Source organism: Anabrus simplex, chromosome 3 (genome assembly GCF_040414725.1).
Source record: "Anabrus simplex isolate iqAnaSimp1 chromosome 3, ASM4041472v1, whole genome shotgun sequence".
In the NCBI taxonomy this organism is placed as follows: domain Eukaryota; kingdom Metazoa; phylum Arthropoda; class Insecta; order Orthoptera; family Tettigoniidae; genus Anabrus; species Anabrus simplex.
The window spans coordinates 308,817,280-308,838,792 of NC_090267.1; the positions used below are offsets into that span (position 1 = coordinate 308,817,280).

Sequence of the window (21,513 nt, forward strand, 5' to 3'; positions counted from 1 at the left end):
ATTGGTAGACAAATAATTACACATGGAAATTCAAAGAAGAAAGCAATGATTGGAGGAAAATTAATTACAGAAATTAGTGATTGGTTAAATTCAAAACAGGCGGAAAGAAAGGATTAATGTTGCCAACCCACAAACCACAGAACAAAATATAGTAAAAACAAAACTCAGGAATACAAAATTTCTTAAAGAGCGTTCATTCCATTGCACCAGAGTGTATTACCATAGATTTTGGTAGAGACATCTGTTAGGGAATGTCCACACTTCTTGATCAATGATAAACAAAAACACATCAAAATTCACACAGAGCCATCTTCGGAGAAACTGTTGAGTTAATACAGTTTTTTAAAGTTCAGGCTTTCTCCTGTAGCGGAGTTTCAATTGGCGCAATATTTGAACTAGCGGCGTGGAGGTGTACCGCCCGGTACAGCAATAAAATTGGAAACCTACATTATTTGGAAATCTGAAGTTCGGACCCCACTGGTGAAAGAACTGCTAAAGTTTAAGTTTGTGAAAAGTGATTGTGTAGGGTATGTCAGAATTCTTTAATTATTTGTCTTCTTGTTTAATGACCTTTGCATGTAGTGTGTAGTTGTTTTGAATTAGTGATAACATGCAAAAACACTTTTACTCAGAATATGGTATGATTTGTTTTTTGAAAAATAAATGTAGTTTTGGTTTTCTGCAGAGTATGTTGTGCTGTTAAAAAAAAGGTGTTGTACCAGGATTATGTAAATATAAGGAATTGTTAAAATACTTATTTGTCTATTAACCCAATCACTGCCAAACCCGTATATATACGTTATTGAATGCCGTGCCATGTCCGCCAAACCCGTATATATACGTTTTGGTGCAGTGTGTACTTCACCGATCTCACAAATGAACGCGATATAGTGTCATGCTTTGAGATTCCATGGAAATGCTCAAAGAACTTCTGTACTGCAGATGTACCATTACGTGTGTTTTGAAAGCGATCTAGTGTTATTTCATCTTCGTTGGAGTGGAACATCTTTCCCGCTTGCGTGCAGCCATCATGGCGTCTTGAAGTATACATTCATCTCTTCTTGACAAAGAAATTGAATGTTTCCTCATAAATCGTGTTTCTGGAGAGCTATATGATAATGAAGATGGAGAATATCTAAGTGGCGACATTGAACTACAAGAAAGTGCGAGACAAAGTAGTAATGACGAGTCTCATGCGGAATTGTCACCCCTTCTTCAGATAAATTATTTTTTCCTCAAATGTAAATGATTTTGATATTACCAGTTCTTGGATCAAGAATTTTGTATTGTATTTCAGTAATAGTATCACTGAGAGGAGTGGCCGCGCGTATTAACCTGCTACGGCTATGGAGTCAAGCTATCCATTCGGCAGACGAGTGGGTTCGAACCTCACCGTCAGCTGTCCTGAGAATTTCTTTTCTTTTCTTTGTGGTTTCCCTTTCGTACCCCCAAGCAAATGCCGGGAAAGTTCCTATTCATAGGCCACAGCTAATTCCTTCCACTTCTGTACCCAGTTTCATTCACCATCATTCATTTCATATTCATTACCTCCTCAACTGAGGTTTGCGTCGGGAAGGGCATCCGGTCATAAAATATGGTGTAAAATATAATCTCACTTCATCCCCAACATCGTATTGGGCTGTAGGACTAAGGGGATGGTATGCATTCCATTAATAGTAACAGTAAATATGTATCTGTCAAAGTGCTTCTTCCTTAAAAAAAAAACCCGGCCCACAGGGCTCGGCAGGTCATCAAAACTCGGCAATGAAAAGGTTAAGAAATTCCTAAATATCTTGATGTTTGGAACTATGCAAACAGCCAATCAAATCATAGCTTGTAATTTCACTTACAAAGTTTGTTTTAAAGTTAGTCTGTTATTCAAGTTGTAGTTTACATGTAATGTTACATAAAATACTTCTTTGACCAATTTGCTGTTAAATGCTTAATTATTGGAAAAGTTTTAATGATAGAAGGCTGCATGTAAATCTCAAGAGTTTGAACTATGGATCGCACAATGTTGTAAAATCTGCTTATGGCTGAAGATGACTTAGAGTTCTAAAACAAATTAATTTCTCAGGGATAAAACCTAAAGCTACTGAAGACATAGACCTTGTCTTCTTCAGTTTGAGCAGCAAGACCAGTACAAAGCAAAATGGTACAGAATATTACAGAATATTACACATTTCTGAGGTCTAGTTGATGGGAGGGTGCACTCGTAGAAAGGGATGAAGAGTGACAGGAAGTTCTGTTCGAGATTGTAACCGTCCAGGCTTCTCCAGCCCTACTAATTTAATATAATATCATTTTACGCGATATCATTTGATATCAAGTTTATCCGCCATCGGCAATTATTCGTAATAACATATTTATTCAACGTCAATCATTTGTAATCAAGGCTTTTTGGAATCGTATTGTATATATGATAACATCGTTTTATTATTTAAGTTATTATATTATGTAGGATAAGAATTCATTATGTTGTAAATACGGTCAATATGTTGAGACATAGTTGTTTTCATTTCATCTCATGTTTGTGTATACGGAGGGTTATTCTTGAAGCTTGGGATTTTGCGTGAGTCATGGGTTTATTTTATGACCAAGGCTAGTAAACAGCGACCCATGCGCGAGGCTTGCAAGTTGGTCAGCTATATCATCACCACGCCTTCTGGACTTGTCGAGGAAGAAGAGGAGGGGAGTTGATGCTTCGATCTATCGAATCAGGTACTTCGTTGTATATGAGTTTTGAGATAGAACTGTTACCAAGAGTGGGGGTGAGCCCGGATATATACTGATTCTCAACACGAGAACGGGACTTTACGACCTTACAACCTAACTACGAGATACTCCATCACTACTACTTCAACTGTGAACATCTACTTTGAACGACGTGATTTGAATTTTGATACAGTGTGTGGTCGCTCCGCGACATAGTTATTTTTGTACAATGTGTTATCGCTTCGATACAGTACTCAGCTGCGGTAATGTTATCGGATCTACGTGAAACGAAACAAGCTTATGGCTTATGTAATTTTCAGTAAATATTATGGACGAAGAACTATGTTTAGTTCAAGGAATTTTGGTACAAGTCTGTACCGTATAAATAGTATAGCTCAGTTGGATTGAGATTTCTACTAATATGGAAAAATTCATATCTCTGAATTTTCTCCTCATACGATCTACGCTGATCAGTTTTTACAAGTATAGGGCCAATGTCTAATTTAAAGACTAGGCAAGTAGGGAGTGTTAGTCCAGATAGCCCGTACCATATCAGAGAAGGAAGGAAGGATGTCCATGGAGCAAAGTCTACATCGAGAAGAAGAGAACGAGTAACCACGGAAACCAGATGACTTCAACGGAAGCTGCAACTGGTGAGCTTCAATTAGATAAAGCAAGCAATAGTAAATTCAGTAAATTATAAATTCCTCCACGCTTTAAGGAAACTTTTCCGATTCATCTCATTTTTTTGTATAATAAATTCATTTGTATTTTATATTGCATTAATTTTCTTTCTTAAGCGATACTTGATGGTTAATTATTTAAAATCCTACCCCTGTGATCTAAGTATAAGTCTCTATGCTAGTAAATATAAATTTTGGTTTACAGTTTTGTTTAAAACTGTAACCATGGCGCCCAAACATTACATAGAGAAATGGGGAACCATGGAATGTTAATTGTTTCTATTTGCGTGGCAATTTGCGGGCAAGTCACAAATAGTTTATTTAATATTCATGTGTCCCAAGATAATAACTTTCATCTCCTCAAGTGTTTTGACGAGAGGGAACAGTTACAAGATGTCTAAGCAGAAATCTGCTCTATGTTCATCCCTGATTCTACTCTGATTTGTCTCTGTTTCACAATTCTTTCAGTAAGTTGTTGTGTTCTACTATTCTCTTTTCAACCAGTGTGTGTTCCCTGCATTGTTCTTTTAAAATTTTCAGGGATTTTTCTACTAATGCACTCATTGACATCGAAAGGTTCCAGCATCAGAAGGTGGCTGATTTAAGGGAGACGTTGGCTGGTTATGTAGTCTTGCAGATCAAAGTATGCCGGAAGGTATGTTAATGTAAATTATTTCAGCTTTAGTTTAATATATTTTGAGTTTATTGGAGAATTTCCAGAAGTTGCCATTTATTGACATACTGGAGTTATCTCAAAGGAGAAGATTTTTATCCACGTCAGACTGTCGCTTGTTTGGGAGGTTGCCAGAATCGATGATAATGTGAATAGAGAGTTTGTACATGCCAAAATTAACCGCATTTGAAATGGCTAATGAATTGATAGGGCCCTTTGGATATGGAAATGTAAATCCAGAAGGCGAGTTGTTGGTGGATTTTTGCATGAGGAATCAAATGATTGTTGGAAACACCTGGTTTAGGAAGAACAGTCAGAAGATTACAAGGTATGGCTGGGGAGACAGACGAACAAAGACCATGATTGATTATATAATCATAGAGAAAGAACACCGGAAGAACCTTGTAGATGTAACAGCCATGCCTGAAGAAGCCTTTGGTGGAGATCATAGAGTTGTGATAGGAAAATTGAAAGTTGGAAAGATTGAAAAACCCCAGTTAAGAAGAGAGAAAAGAATTAAAGTATGGAAGTTGAAGGAGAAAAGCATACAAGAAGAATTTCAAAAGGAAATAATACCCTTGGTACCCAGGACAGAGGTGGGGAATGTTGAAGAGAAATGGAAAAGATTTAAGGAAGCACTGGTTGGATGTGCAGAAAAGGTGTGTGGTAGAACATCAGGAAATGTGAAAGACAAAGAAACACACTGGTGGAATGATAGGGTAAAGATTAAAGTGACGGAAAAGAAAATGGCATGGAAAGCATGGAAAACATCTAAGACTGAAGAAAGTAGAAGAAAATATGTGGAGGCAAGGCCAAGAAAGTAGTGGAGAAAGAAAAGAGGAAAAGCTGGGCCTTATTTACACAGACATTGAGAGATGATACGCAGGGCAGCAAGAAATTACTGTTTGGTATCTTAAGAAACAAAAAGAGAGATCAAGTAAACACCAGATTTGTGAAGGATGAAGGTGGCATAATTTTAACAAAGCCAGAAGAAATAAGAAATAGATGGAGAGAATGTTATCAGAAGCTGCTGAACATAAGAACGGATGACAGTCATTCAATGGACGACCAGGAAAGGCAATTAGTTGACGAAGAAATGGATAAAGAAATTAAAATGAATGAAATTGAAATGGCAGTAAGAAAGATGAAGAATGGAAAAACTGCTGGAATAGATGAAATTTCAGTGGAGATGATAAAGGCAGCTGGAGCTGTAGGCCTGCAGTGGACATATCGGGTTCTCAGGAAGGTCTGGGAGAATAAGGAGGTCCCTGAGGATTGGAAAAAAGGAATAATCATCCCAATTTTCAAGAAAGGTGATAAGAAAATTTTGAAGAACTACTCTAATATCCCATGTTGCTAAGATAATGGAAAGGATACTGGAAAGTAGAATAAGGTTGAGGGTTGAGAAGCAGATACAGGAAAATCAGTTTGGTTTCAGAAGTGGAAGGTCAACAATAGAACCCATTTTCATTATGAGACAACTAATGGAAAAGCATTGGGAGTACGGGAATGATATGGTGATGACATTCATTGATATTGAAAAGGCATATGACAGTGTCCCTAGGACGAAAGTTTGGGACAGTCTGGTGCAAAAAGGAATTGGACAGGGATTAATAAAAATGATCATGGCATTGTATAAGGAATGTTGTAGTTGCGTGCAAACACAAGTTGGCAGGACAAGTTGGTTCAAAATAACTAGTGGGCTGAGACAGGGAAGTGTTCTATCACCAATCCTGTTTACATTAGTCATGGATGACATCATGAGAACAGCAAAAGCAGCATATGGAGGAAGAGAAATGAACATGATGTTATTTGCAGATGATATTGTGATTTGGGGAGAAGACGACAGGAAGGTTCAAGAACAGTTGAATGTGGTGAATGGGAAGATTGAAGAATGTGGATTGAAAATGTGTAGAAATGAGTAAAACTCTTGTTATGACTAGAGGGGAGAAAGAAGGGAAAGGTCAGATTAGACTTGCAGACAAGCCCCTGGAAGTAGTGGAAACGTTTAAATACCTGGGGAGTGAATTAATGGAGAATGCTCGACTGGATGCTGAGATTAGTAAAAGGATTCAAGCTGGAAGTTGTTTCTATCATAGTGTAAGAAATATGGTATGGGACAAAGATGTGCCAATGGAAGCAAAGGATACTATGTACAAGATGTATTACGTACCCATAACAACTTACGGAGCAGAAACTTGGACAATGACAAAGAAGGATGAGAGTCGAATACAGGCGGCCGAAATGAAATTCTTGAGGGGTATGATACAGAAGAGTAGAAGAGACAAAATAAGGAATGAGAAAATCCGGGAAGAAATTGGAGTGGAAAAAATGAATGATAGAATAGAGAAGAGCCGACTAAGATGGTTTGGGCACATAAAGCGAATGAGCGACGAAAGAATGCCAAAAAAGGTGATGGAAATGCAAATCCAAGGAAGGAGAGGCCGTGGACGACCACGATTGAGATGGAAGGATACCATCCAATGCAGCATTATAGAAAGAAACCTGGACTGGGACACAGTGTTGGAGGAGGAGTGGAGGAAAGACCGAAGAAAGTGAAGAGGAACCATATTTGCCCCTACCCGGCTACAGCTGGATAAAGGGAAATGATGATGATGATGAATGTGCTATATGTATGTATGTATGTATGTATGTATGTATGTATTGTGCCCTAAAATGATTTGGGAATGTGGGTAAGTATGAAATCTAGGGCCTATGCGGGTTAAAATAGGATAACGAGTGCATAGGATGGCTAGATACATAAAGAAAGGGTTATAGCTTAATTTAGAAAGAAAAGAACAACATCCAGGAATACAAATAAATTATGAAAAGCAAATAAGAAGAATAACAAAAAGAAAATGACATTGCCTCACAAATCCAGCACTGCATTACACGTAACAGACATCTGCTCTATGGCATAAGCATTGTAAATTAAGTAGAATGAAATTTATGAATTTACCTTGCCATCAAAATAAAACATACTGTAGGTTTTACATTTAAATGTGGCTTCACTTCCTTTTTATCATATGTCCAGTAGGTTCCTCATTTTGTTATCATACACTGTCACTTAAGTGTATAGTTTACTAGTTTGATTCACTAAAGTTTGATTTAAATACCTTTAAACTATGATTTATTACCTCATATTTACCTTAAGAAAACAGATCAAACATGGTTAAATCACTGATATCACTCCTATGCGTACTTCAGTAAATCACAGGAGATATACATGGATATATAATGAATCATCAAATTTTTTTATCTACTGTATATAGCTTCAAAACTGAGGAGAGTACAAAATTTTCAGTAAGACCTTACGTTTTGCCTTAATTAAGGTTGACAGTTTTAGCAGTACTACAGCATTTTAGCTTGGCAGGAAAAGATTTAAAACATTCAGAGTTTCAATGAAAATTCTGTGTAGCAGGGTGCTACCCCACTTACACCATAGTCCCAGCGATAATCTTTCCTCTAACAAGTTAGGGATCACCTGTGGATTGTATAGTCCTAGCCACGTGAGCACAAGGAGGGCCATGATTCAGAATATATCTGAGATGTGCACTGCTATTCCATAGCAGCTGGTATCCCAACTCTTTGGGCCACTTACTAGATCACTCAGCCGTTGCCCATGGTTCATGAACTAGGACGTGACTACAGTAACCTATACCACAAACCAAATTGCTAACTTACAGATAGCTAGGGACTAGAAAATTTTGCATTTTGCGATAGCTGCGAATTTAAAAAAAAATTTGACTGAAAATGTGAATAATGCAAAATTAGCAAATACTTGTTATTTTGTAGGTAATTATAAATGGATTTTTAAATTTTTTTTTATTAGCAAAAACCATGTTTGTCAGGATAACTTCTAAAACTCTATTTTCAATTTTCTTGTAGCTTGTTTACATGCTTTTCACTGTTGACACGAGAGAAACGTCACAGAAGGGTGTATTTACATGTGATATTGTCATACATCCGGGTGTCTCCTGGGTAACGGACTAGGCTATTCCTAGATGGCTATTCTCTTACTCCAGTAGCACTATTACTAATCAGTATGGTTAATAAATATTTCAAAGGGTCCTTTTCAGGACCAAAGCTAACAATCATGTCAGTAAACATAGAGGGCATGACATCGAATAAAGAGGCCATATTACAGCAAATGTGCCCCCCCCCCCACACGCGCGTGCCATTCTTTGTTTTCAGGAAACTTACAGAAGTAGTACACAAAACCGACCAAAAGTACATAGAATGTGACTTGTTGCCGAGTGACCTCACAGAAAATACGGCAGTGCCATTTTTGCAAGCCCTGAACTCAATGTACTATCAACCTCAGTTTTCAAATTATCAAACTGTATGATAACGTCAGTTTGTAAACCACCAAATGTTCCATTTCACGTCTCCCAATCCGTTAATCTTCTAGGAAGTAAGATCTGTTTTGTTGTGGGTGACTTCAATTGCCACAGCTCCATTTGGGGATATAGAGATGACAACGAAGATGGACTAGCTGGGCTGAAATGAATCACTTGTCTTTAATTCATGACAGCAAGCTTCCACCGTCCTTTGTGGCAGATGGAGACGCGGATACAATCCTGATCTCATTTGTTATTGATACCATATCCCATCAATGTGTAAAGGAAGTCTGTGAATCTATTCCTCATACTCAGCACAGACCAATTAAGTGTCAGGTGTTCTCAGTGGTTCGACCTCAAATAATACCTTTTCGAAGAAGGTACAATTTTCAGAAAGCTGACTGGGATAACTTCACCAAGAGTCTAGATGAAACGATCTTGAACATCGATCCAAGTCCAGAATCATATGGTAAGTTCACTGATGCAATCAAGAAATGTTCACACGCAAGTCAATCCCACGTGGTTGCAGAACATAGTACATACAAGGTTTAGATCTGTGTGCAGTAAAAGATCTGAAAAAGTACATTTCGCTCTTTGAAGCGGATCCTTTTAGTGAAGAAACAATACAGGCTGGTAATAATTTTTTTTTTTGCTTTACGTTGCACTGACACAGATAGGTCTTATGGCGACGAGGCAATAAATTGATAGAGACTGTTGGTAAATTGAAAAGGGGACGTTGGATTAATTTGATGGAAGAACTGGATATGTCTCAGAGCACCATGAAAGCCTGGAGACTACTAAAATGTTTGAATAATGACCCCACCAATGCATCTATTCATTATAATGTATCCCCGAATAAAATTGCCCATCAGTTCTTGTTGAATGGCAAAATTAAATGCAGAGCTAGACCACCAAAATTTCTAAGGAACATTGAAGATGAAACCTGTGAAATATCCAAACCTTTTGTGTTTGGAGAGCTGGAAAAACACCTTCAAGATGTGAAAGAACAGAAAAGCACCTGGTCTAGACAACATTCTTATAGAGCAAATCAAGCATTTTGGAAATGCTACCAAAGAATGGACACTCCAACTCTTCAATAACTGCCTGGAGCACTGTCGCGTTCCAAAAATCTGAAGGAAGGCCAGAGTAGTTGCTATCCTTAAACCCGGCAAGGACCCTAATGACACTAAGAACTTTTGACTGATCTCCCTTTTGTCACACCTCTACAAGATCTTAGAAAGAATGCTTCATAATCGCCTTGCACCATCTGTGGAACCTTTGTTAATCCCAGAGCAAGCTGGTTTTAGGCCAGGCATGAACTGTACTGCGCAAGTAATAATCCTAACACAGTATATAGAAGATGGTTTTCAATCCCGAAAGATCACAGGAGTAGCGTTTGTAGAACTTTCTTGTGCCTATGACACCGTACAACATCAAATCATGTTACAAAAACTGTACAGCCTTACAAAGGATTTCAAGCTTACCAGAATTGTTGGTGCCCTTTTACAGAACCGACGATTCTTTGTTGAATTTCAGGGTCAGCGAAGTCGATGGAGAACGCAAAAGAATGGTCTTCCTCAAGGAAATGTGCTAGCTCCCTTACTTTTCAATATATATACCAACGACCAGCCACATCCACCTCATACTAAAAGCTTCCTGTACGCTGATGATCTGGCCTTGGCTACTTAGAGTGAAGGCTTTGAAAGAGTAGAAAATAATCTCACTTCAGCATTGGATATTTTGTCTCGCTACTATGAGACCAATAATCTCAAACCAAATCCATCAAAAACTCAAGTATGTGCTTTCCATCTGAAGAACAAACAAGCCTCAAGAAAGCTGCAAGTGAATTGGAAAGACAAAGTCCTAGAACATAATTACACATCAAAATACTTGGGTGTTAATTTGGATCGTTCTCTAACTTACAGGGAGCACTGTTCAAACATCAAGGCAAAGATCTCCTCTCGGAACTCCCTGCTCCGTAAAGTGACAGGTTCTAAGTGGGGCGGTCACCCTCATACGGTAAGGACAACAGCCTTAGCACTTTGTTACTCAGCAGGGGAGTATGCAAGTCCCGTTTGGTATAAATCTGCACATGCCAGAAAGGTCGATGTCGTCCTGAATGAAACACGCAGACATATTACAGGATGTCTGAAACCAACACCAACAGACAAACTGTACTCCCTTGCAGGAATAGCCCCTCCTGAGATCAGACGCGAAGTAGCTGCAAATGTGGAGAGGTTAAGGGCTTCTACCAGCTCAGCCCACCCCCTACATGGACACAAACTGCCACCAACTTGAATGAAGTCCAGGAACAGTTTTATGCACTCCTCACCTCGCGCTAGTGCAGATGCAAGCAAGACCAGACTTCTACTCTGGAATCAGAAGATCCCTTTTCATCCAGAACGCTTAAAATTGGAGGAAAAGCTTCCCCCTGGTCATGAAGAAACCTGGACTGCATTTAAGGCACTGAACAGACTAAGAGCAGGCGTTGGAACATCAAAGGACAATATGAAGAAATGGGGCCTCCTGAAGGGGGATCAGGCCCTATGTGAATGCGGCGTGGTACAAACGACAAGGCACCTTATTAATTGCCCTCTACGCCCTGTTAAATGTACAGAACTTGATATGGCACAGGCCAGTATCATTGCTGTTAACGTGGCCAAATTCTGGGCCGATATTTTGTAAATAACTGTTTAATTTTATGCAATATTGTAATTTATATATTTTATCTAATTTGCAATCTGTAATCTATATTGTGCTACTGACACGAATAAATAAATAAATAAATAAATACTGTTAACATATTTTACAATACAGTTCTTTTCCCACACAACTCTGAAATTACAAAATCAGCAAAACACTGCCAAGGAATCTGTGGCATGTAAATCTGTTATAATCAATAATAAATCTTTGACTTGAATATTTGGAATTTTCAAGTTTTAGATTAAGTTGCTTTCCCATAATTTGTTTTCAGTTTGCACATATGTGAACTAAGGTTTGGAAATCTACAAGTAGTTCCTTGTGCAGCATGAAGCTAGTCTTGGCTTTTGTAAAACCATTCTATAAATTGAAGCCTTTTTTAAGCTAAGTAGCGAAGTTAACTTCATACAATTGTATTTACTGAGCTATTGAAAACCAGGACTTGAAAAGAGCTCTTGCTTTGCTTAAGTACAGTTGATATGGCAGCAGTGTAGTACACCAGCTCTTGAATGGATTAGTAATGGGGCTGTAATAGAATGATCACATTGATCGTGTGACCTCACAATATGTGATCTTTTGCCTTCAGGATACCGTGACAGATGTATATACTCGGAAACCATGTTATCTTGAATCACTTGCAACACAGATTATAGAATGATCTTTCCACAGCTTGGATCTAGATTGTTGGTTATACTCTTTCATTAGTGAATCGAAAAGTAAGCATTGTGAATTGTGTATCAAAAGCCAGTGTTCTCCCTAGGACCTTTTTAATGGGCGCCCTGCCCTGCTGTTTTTACAGACCACCCGGCTAATATAACATAGATATGTGCTGCTAATTACATAATATTAATACTTGTTTGAGTCATTTGGTGCTCCAAATTAAAATGTTAACACTGTAAAATTATTTAAGTGATAAATCTGAAGTATTGTCAGCACAATTGCACCTTTTATATCAAAGCTTACCTAGCACAATATGTGGACAAAATTGACCAGATCAGTGACAGGATAATTAAAGTTAGACTTGGACTCGAGAGTGGAATCAAGGATTTTATACAGGTTTTTGCACCCCAATCGGGGAATGCAAATGAATGTTTAGAACAGTTTCTAGAAGGACTAGAAAGTTGTATTAAAGACAAAGAGGTTATAATAATGGGAGACATGAATGCACATGTTGGAACAGACAGACAAGGAAAAGAAAAGGTAATTGGCCCGTATAGTTATGGAAACGAAGATGAAGGAGATTTGGTAATAGATTTTTGTAGAAGGAATGGATTAATTGTTGGCAATACGTGGTTTAGAAAGAAGAACTCACAAAAATTAACTAGATATGGTTGGGGAGATAGAAAGACAAAGACAATGATTGATCTTATTCTGGTGGAGAAGGAGAAACATAAGACAACTGGAAGATGTGACAGCAATGCCAAGAGAAGATTTCGAAGGAGACCATAAAGTGGTGGTAGCCAAATTAAGACTTGGTAAAATAACGAAGTTAATAGAAAAAAGGGAAAAAAAAATAAAGAGATGAAAGTTAGAAATAAACACCTGAGGAAGATCATCAGGGAGAGAAAAGGAAAAGGAGACTCCTTGGCGGAACAGCAGGGTAAAGGAAGCAGTTAAAAAGAAACAAATGACTTGAAGGAAGCGGATAATCAGCAATAGTACAGAGAATTGGCAGAAATATAAAGAAGCCAAAAAGGTAAGAAAATAGTACAAGAAGAGAAATGGAGGACCTGGGAAAGTTTCACGGAAACTTTATGAGAAGATATAAAGGGAAGTACAGTAAAAAGGTTTTGTATGGTTTGGTGAAGAATAGTTTACAAAATAGGGAAGATACAAAATTTGTAAAAACTGAAATAGGACAGATATCGAAACCAGGAGATGACATACTAAGAAGATGGGAAGAATACTCCTCAGAACTTCGAAATATTAAATACAGTGAACGGGTAGATGAGAAGGAGCAAGAAGAAACAATGGGGAAAGAAAGAACAAGAAAAGGAGATATCAATGTTAGAAATAGATGAAGCCATACAAAAGATAAAGCGAGTTAAATCAGCAGGAATGGATGAGGTTACTACGGAAATGATAAAAGCAGCAGGACCAATAGGGCTACAGTGGCTGTATAGATTATTTAGAATAATCTGGAGGAAGAAAAAGATCCCAGAAGAGTGGGGAAAGGGTTTAATTATCCCGATATTTAAAAAAGGTGATAAAAAGGAATGCAATAACTTCAGGGGGATCACCCTTATTGCCCATATAGCTAAGATATTTGAAAGAGTATTGGAAGGAAGACTGAGGAGGAAGCTAGAAGGAGGAATGGAAGAAGAACAGTATGGTTTTAGGAAAGACAGATCAATGTTTGATCTGATCTTTACATTAAGACATATGATGGAGAAAAAGTGAGAGTTAGGAAAAGACATAGTAATGACATTTATTGACATTGAGAAAGGTTATGACAGTTTGTCCAGACAGTTGGTATGGGACACATTAAGGAAAAAACAAGTTAACAGAGTGGAAGTGCATATGATAAAAGCTATGTACAAAAATAGTGTTAGTAGTGTGACGACTAGTATAGAAAAAACAAAATGGTTTACAATTGAAACTGGTCTCCGACAGGGAAATTCATAAGAACATTAAACAGAGATAAAGACAGGCAACGCAAGCCATGTTGTTTGTAGATGATATAGTGATATGGGGTGATGATGAAATGGAAGTGCAAAAATAAGTAGATGTATGGAAGCAAGAGATAGAAAAATTTGGGATGAAAGTAAGCACAGAGAAAAGTAAAACAATAGTGATGACAAGGTTAAGGAAGGAAGGAAGAGGAAAGATAAAACTGAATGGTAAAATTCTGGAAGTGGTTAAAAGTTTCAAGTACTTGGGAAATGTGATCACAGAAGATGGAAAGATTACCAAGGAAAGTGGAAAAAGAATACAAGCAAACAGCTTCTACCAGAGTGTAAGGGGTATTTTGTGGAACCAAGATGTCCTGTTATGAATCCATACTAACCTATGCAGCTGGATCGTGGACTACAACAAAACGAGAGAAGAGTAGAATACAGGCAGCGGAGATGAAATTCCTAAGAGGTATCGAGGGCAAGACTAGAAAGGATAGAATTATAAATGAAGAGATAAGGAAAAGGACAGGAATCTTGAAACTTCAAGACAGGGTAGAAACAACAAAGCTAAAGTGGTATGGGCATATAATGAGAATGGGAGAAGAGAGTGTGCCAAAAAAAGCTTTTTCAGAGAAGTTAACAGAAAAGAGACCACGAGGTAGACCCCAAAGAGGTGGACAGATTCAGTGTGCGAGTGCATAGAGAAGAGCGGAAGAAAACCAGAAGATGTACTTAAAAAAGGAGAAGAGTGGTGGAGAGAGAGGCAGCGATGCAGGTCCTTGATTCACAACCTGACCCGGGAAGCTGGAAACGGGAAATGAAGACGATGATATCGGAGTTTAAACGTTTAGCTTGACTATCATGTAGTGTCGTGTGCAAGCAGTATCTCAATTAGCTTGGAATTGCATGCGAGCACTCGATTCCGCATGTTGTCACAAACCCGTATGGCACTCCACAGCAACCGAATGGTAAGCCACGGTGTTACATGATTATGATCGAGCAGTAGAATACTAGAAATACAAAATATTCTGTTATGTCTTATTCATGATAATAGCACTGAAATAGTTCAATTTTGCAGTTAGTGTTTGCCTGTGTGATATTACTCTTGATGCCCTGAGGGGAATAAATGAAATTTTATAATATTAATTTTTTACGTAGTATTCCCCACCCAGATACTCTTTCCTGCCACCCAGTTTGTGACGTGCCGGGTCACCTTAATTTTAATATAAATACTCGCTCATTTCACTCTCCATAAACAATATCTCTTGGGCGCCAGCCTTCAGACTTATGGCTTGAAGACAATAGTTGATAATAAATAGTAATAAGTAATGAGACTAGATACTCCCAGAAGTGGGGTGACAGAACACTAACCGTTAAGTGCACTCACACTAGGAAACTAAGGATCTTAAATAAGAATTTATGAAAGTACCAATTAAATTAACGATTCATTAGGATGATAAACATGACAGCGTATTTATGAAAACTTAACCTAACGGAAACAAAAGAAAAATTGAATGAAATAAAATTTAATAAACTGAACTGTTGCAGTAATTTTTGCCATTAGCTCACCATTTGTAGATTCTGGTATCCGGACATGTTCGATGTAGGAGTTGTTGTTTGATGGTCCTCTCGTACTGCTGTTATCTCTCGTAGTAAGTACCAGTCCTATTTCTGATTCGTGCATTGCCCACTAATATATACACTATTTGGATGGCGAGTTTCCTGACCTTAACACTTCCTATAATACTAATTACATAATATGGTAATGAGCCCTAATTTCAATATCAAAACCACCTAGGGTTACATTCTTGGAGAGAATACACTTGTATTCTTCCGTATTACAGAAATGTAGCATAACTAAAGATATTAAAAAAATTATCTTCTGTTCCAGACAAGTCAAAACTGGTCTCTTGCTAACTTTATCTCTAGTCATTGGTAGCCAGTTCTTAATGAAAGTAACTTTGAGTAGCGCTCTACTCAGATGTGAGGACTTGTGAACTAAACGGAGAACCTCCTCTTGTTATCTGCCCTGTCGTCTCTTGTATATAAGAATGACGAAAACGACCTTCTTCGCCTATCATCATGACCATCAGACACCAAGGAAGGCCCTCAGACGCTAAGAAGTTAAGACCTCCAACGCTCCGATGTTCTGATGTTAAGTAGTTAAGACCCTCACGAGCTCTTGTTGTTGAAGTATATCAACTCTAAATTCTTCCTCCATCTCCCATATCACACGGTCCAGTAAGATCTGATATTCTATCCCTTCTTCTTTCCAATCGTTGTATATCCATCACCTTGTTTCGTATTGTTCATTCACATAGGTTGAAAGTTTGCGGGCTTCGTGTCAGATAGGCAGCTTCAAAAAGTGGGAGTTGACAAATTCTAGCTGCCTCATTCAAAAGTAGACGGGTAGGGTAATTCTGGAATCTCGATGACATCCTTTTCGTGGTAAAGGGCTAAAATTAGCATGGTGTATCCGGTTGATTGACCTCGGGCTACTGGAAATTTACTGCAAGCTATTAATACGGGTGATGTTGTAATACCTTACTCAAGACTTAACTCGTTCAGATTTCGTTATTGCCGTGATACAAAGAAATGAGATGATAATGTGAAATAAATGACCAAAAACCCTATATATATAATAATAATTTAGAATGACCTACCATAAATTAAATATATACATCTTTCCAATTACATCTTATATACATCTTTCCTCCGGGCCGGATCAATATTGGGAATGTATCTTCGAACACCATATTTATTAACATTCAACTGTTTGATATATGTACCAACACACATATTTACAAGAAAAAGTAAAAATTTCCCAAACATACCGGCACTGGCCTTTTAAGAAGGGAAGAAGAAAGATAATTTACTTCAGGAATAAACACATAACACAGATAGTCAGGGTGTTCATAAAGGTATAAATCACATCACTGTGTAACTCAACACTTTTAGTATTTCTCATTCTCAGCCTTCGGTACCTTTCCTCAGGGAATTATGTAGAAGGATAATTTTTTTACCTTATTTGAACCTTTTATGTTTACAGGGATTGCAAACATGGACACACATTCGGGATTGTCTAGAAGCCATTCCGTGAGCATGCAGTCTAGACCTATACCTCTTTGTGAGTTTCGTTATATACTGTTAGCTTCAACATTATTTTGGTAAATGCTATATTCTAACTAGAAGAAATATTATTTATAAAATATATATTTATTTTTTTCATTTAATTTATTATTTATTAGTTGCCATATTTAGCTACTATGTTGTGTAGAAATGTCCTCAGTTCTTGTAGACATGTCAAGGTATAATAAGGTTATGAATCATAATGTGGGCTCATTTTGAAGGTTTTTCCATGGCAATATACGAAACTGTACTGGAATACAATATCATTTCAGTTTATTTTATACTCTACAAGAGTATACTGGACTAGAATTACACTGGCAATACAAATGTAATTTTTATATGCATTTTTGAATGCATTTCTCAGGTGTAATTTAATCACGCATTCTGAATTATAATAATACAGTGGGAGTGTAAAAGTGTGTTGGTTTTGCCATGCATAAACAATGGATATAAAAAGCATTACTTTTCTGGTGTAAGAAGTTTATCATTGTCCAGATTTGTTTTATGCTAGAAACCCCCCCTCCCCCTTTTTTTTTTTTTTTTACACTTTTCAGGGACCAATGATAAAAATGTAGAAGGCAGACAATTGTAAATTAGGAGAAAGAAAAACAAAATTTAATGAAGTTTGTATAACAAACCATATCAAATGACATCTTTGCAGGAAATATCACAAGTAAGGAACAACTTGGCTGTTCTCAAATGGGTATAGATCAGCATGCATATGCACATATTAGTTGATTTGGTCATATTTCCATTAGTACTGGTTAAGGTTTAAGTAGAATGATGGTTATGCCAGATTGTTCCTTTGGTGCATAGTGCTGGACCCAACTACTTGGTGTATGCAGCATGTTCTTTCCTGGCTGGTCTCCTTAGATTGTTTTACCTGCATTGCAGGTAGAGGAATTATGTAAATAACATGATATGCATCAAATGATATTAATTTGTTGCTTATTTACCAATGGAATACCTGTATTGATGAATCCAGGATTTGATACATTCTACAGTGTCCAGATAACTGGTAGCAAAGCTCCTCTGGTGAGAAGCTGCTGTGCTGTCTTTAAATTGTATAAATATTGCAAGATGAGCTCTTGATTCTTTGTTGTAAATTACATTGTAAACATATGAGAAATGCTGAGACTTTGTAAATTATAGGAAAATATAAATAACAGGGCTGTAAAAAAGAAAAAAGAAGCAAAGGGTATTTGACCATTGTTTAACTTGGCAAATGTGGAGTGTGTCCTAAAGCCTCTGAGATGGGTAATGTTTGGGTCGTGGCAAGTGATCTTTTCATGGGACCTTGGATGATGACTGTACCTCATGCTGGTATTTTTTAAAACTTTGTCAGTTTTTGTAAATTATATGGGTTTAAATGGATTCACAGTTTCCATGTTATTATAATCTTTGTTTACTCAACAAGTGTGACGCAGTGAGATGATGCTACATAAGAAGCTTCTTTTCTCTGCAGATATACTTATCTGATGGAATGAGATTTGTTGAAGGGGATTCAACATATATTTATGGAGAAGGGAAAGCAATGAGTGTTATGGTAGACTTAATGATGAACAAGATAACTGACCACTTAAGGATCCTCTGGCACTTCACTAATCCCATGCTTAAAATAAATAGAATGTATCCTGTTAAAAAGGCACAGTGTTTTGGAAAGTAATAAGGTCAGCATGGTTTATATTAGAATTTCTACAGTAGAACCCTATTTAGCGTTTTTACAAGGACCTGATTATTTTTAAACCTTAAATGGGGGTTTACCTTAAATCAAGGTTTCAGTAGAAGCATCTTTTCCAGAAATCTTTGCCTGTATTAACATCAATTGTATCATCACACATTATTTACGCAGCGACAGCAATAAAACAAGGAGATACTTACCCTATACACTGTATAGTGTAGTTACAACTTTGTGCTGTTTGTGCTGAAGATCATCTTGTGGTAAACTGCCCTTGCCATCTAAGCAAGAGGCCTGTATTATGCCATAACTAGCTTTGGGTTAGATTGTTCTTTGAAAGTAAATAAATTGAACTAAATAAATAATTAATGCATGCATGCTTGAGTACAGCCTAACAAATTATTCCTTTGCACTATCATCAGATTAGTACAACAGAAGGAAATACTAGATGATGGATTATTATCTCATACATCTTCTTCGTACTCTATTTTGCCTTTTAGCATTAAGCCTGCAAGCCTCTGCAAATTAACTAAGTGCTTACATAATCCTCTATTTGTAACCAGCTCAGTAGCTTCTTTTAGTTGCACACTTCTTAAAACTTGGTCTCCCTCTGTCTCTTAGTTGTTTAAGAAATTATTTTCAATGTTATTTAGGAGTATGTTTGCCATTATTCCTGATAATGAGGAGTCCATTATTGAGAGTAGATTTATGTTGGTGAATGCGAAACCACTTCGGTTTAAGGTTCTTCATACGAGGTTATACATGATTTTCTACGAAAGTCAGGAAGGATACCAAAGTCGCACAAAAACATATTAAAATCGGTATGAAACAGCAATCGGTGTGTTTAAAAAAAAAATTGCGGATGTTTTCCAAACAGCAGCTTACTCATTAGCATGGTATTTTCTGATTCTAATAGTCTGAACATGCATATTCATTTTCATTCTTAAAAATTATTTCATCATTGTTCCAGAGGCTTGTGACACGTTTTTCATTATCTTACTTCAAACAATGTTTACATGGGAACAGCCTTTCTGAAATTTAACCTGATGTGGAAGTACATAACCTAACCTCTGAAATTAGTTATGGGGACCAATGACCTGGATGTTGGGCCTCTTTGGACCACAAGCAGCATCAAATTAGTTATGCACACTGCTGTATCGTGAGAAAGAGAATTATCACATTCTTATTTTATTTTAGCACAGAGTATTAAAATTAAGCAGTCATTTACTTCAGCCTTTATTTCTAAGAACTTAACAACTTCTGTCAGTGCACTTATTGCAAAAACATGTTCTCCCAGTGTTTGTTTACACCAGTCAGAGTTGCGAGGAGAGCTCGCTCAAGATTGATTGGAGTATACGTACGACAATACGGACTTTACGATGAAATTTATTTTATGTAATTATGCACAAGGAATCGATATGGAAGATCGATCATGTTCAATGTATATGCTAGAGACTGGAGTAAAATATATGAATATTGATAACAAGAAACTAACACGCCCGCATTTGCCTGTTATAACGGATGAATCAGTAAAAGGGTTCTCATTGAAACCGAAGGATATTGCACAGATAAATATAGGAATTTTTGAAGGGCATAATAACATTTTCATTAAAACGGGGGTTTGCTTCTACTGTTAATACAGAGCCCTATGTGCCTGTGCTCTAAATTCCTCTTCTGCCTTCATTCATTCTCAGCAAGCTCGTGACATAGTAGAAATAAATAGTTGAGAATTTTAGCATTTTTTACCGTTAAATAGGGGTTTATGCTAAATTGAGGTCACGCAAAATTGGTGTTATACTGTATATTTATTGCAGACACAAATCACATGTGGGTACAGTGAAACTGTGTAGGTGAATACTGTGTAGGTGGTGCTACTTTTGATGGTGGCTCAGCCAGCGTCATGTGAAATAAATATTTTCAACACCCCCTCTCGAAGGCTGAACCAGCTTCAACATTTCAGTCTTCTGACACCAGACATTCTAAGCACTTCCTTCGGTAGCTCCTGGGTTAATATGTCTGCAGGCATCTTCTTAGTTAAGTATTTGAGATGAATGTCCCCAGATGAAGGAACTTCTCGTACAAAATGATGTCGCACATCAGTGTGATTAGTCCTAGAGTGGAAAACTTGATTTCCAGCAAGATTCTGAGCGCCAGTATTGTCATTATATAGCTGTACAGTCAACACGCTGTTAATGCCTATCTCCCTTGCTAATCGTCGTTAGTACATTAGTCTCTTGAAGCCTCACTCAAGGCCATACATTCAGTCTCCATTGAGGAAAATGCCACTGTCCGTTGTTTTCTGGGTTCGCAAGATACGACTCCGCCGTACATTGTAAAGGCGAAGCCAGCATATGATCTGCAATCTTTGATGCATGCAGCCTAATCATTATCTATATATCCAGTTAAATTGTTGGTATAGCTTCCAAAAGTGATCCCCATGTAAGAAGAACCCTTCAGGTTCCTCAGTACCCCTTTTGCCGCTTGCCAGTGTTTATTGCTGAAAGAATCATTGTATTGGCTTAAAACCCTCACTGCATGAGATATGCCTGGACGCTTTGCAGTTGATAGGTACTTAAGTGCACCTATCAATTCTCTGTAGAAGGGCCTGTCACTATCATCCTTGGACCAAGTACTCAAATCTTAACAGCTTAACTCCAGCTTCAAAATTGGTGTGGCCACTGGCTTGCGATTAGATTTTTGAAGGCGATCTAAGATGATCATAACGTAACCTTTCTGTTCAACTGTGATACCAGTTTCATGGGCCCATAACCTTTTGAAAAGGCACGGTGTTTCGGAAAGGGATTAAATGTGTAGTGATAAAACACATTGATAATTAGACACGTGGAAGTATCGTGTCGCGCACACTTAAAGAGTTTGACTTAAACGTTTAATCAAGTGTTTTCTGCAAAGAAATGAGTGTGTGAAGATGAACAGTTGAAGTATGGTGTGCATCGAGACGTTGTCAAAGGATAATTTTTGC

General features: G+C 37.5%; 1 protein-coding gene across 4 annotated transcripts in view; it reads left to right on the forward strand.

Moving 5' to 3' along the window:
- Positions 1 to 16,954, forward strand: part of LOC136866294 (sorting nexin-4) — a 166,599-nt gene extending 149,645 nt beyond the window's left edge. For all 4 annotated transcript variants that reach the window (XM_068226685.1, XM_067143124.2, XM_068226687.1 and 1 more), the window contains 2 exons: positions 3,939 to 4,053; positions 16,776 to 16,954. In XM_068226685.1, the coding sequence (XP_068082786.1) occupies positions 3,939 to 4,053; positions 16,776 to 16,826 (166 nt within the window). In that variant the 3' untranslated portion in view covers positions 16,827 to 16,954. The remainder of the gene's footprint in view (positions 1 to 3,938; positions 4,054 to 16,775) is intronic.
- The last annotated feature ends 4,559 nt before the right edge of the window (positions 16,955 to 21,513 follow it).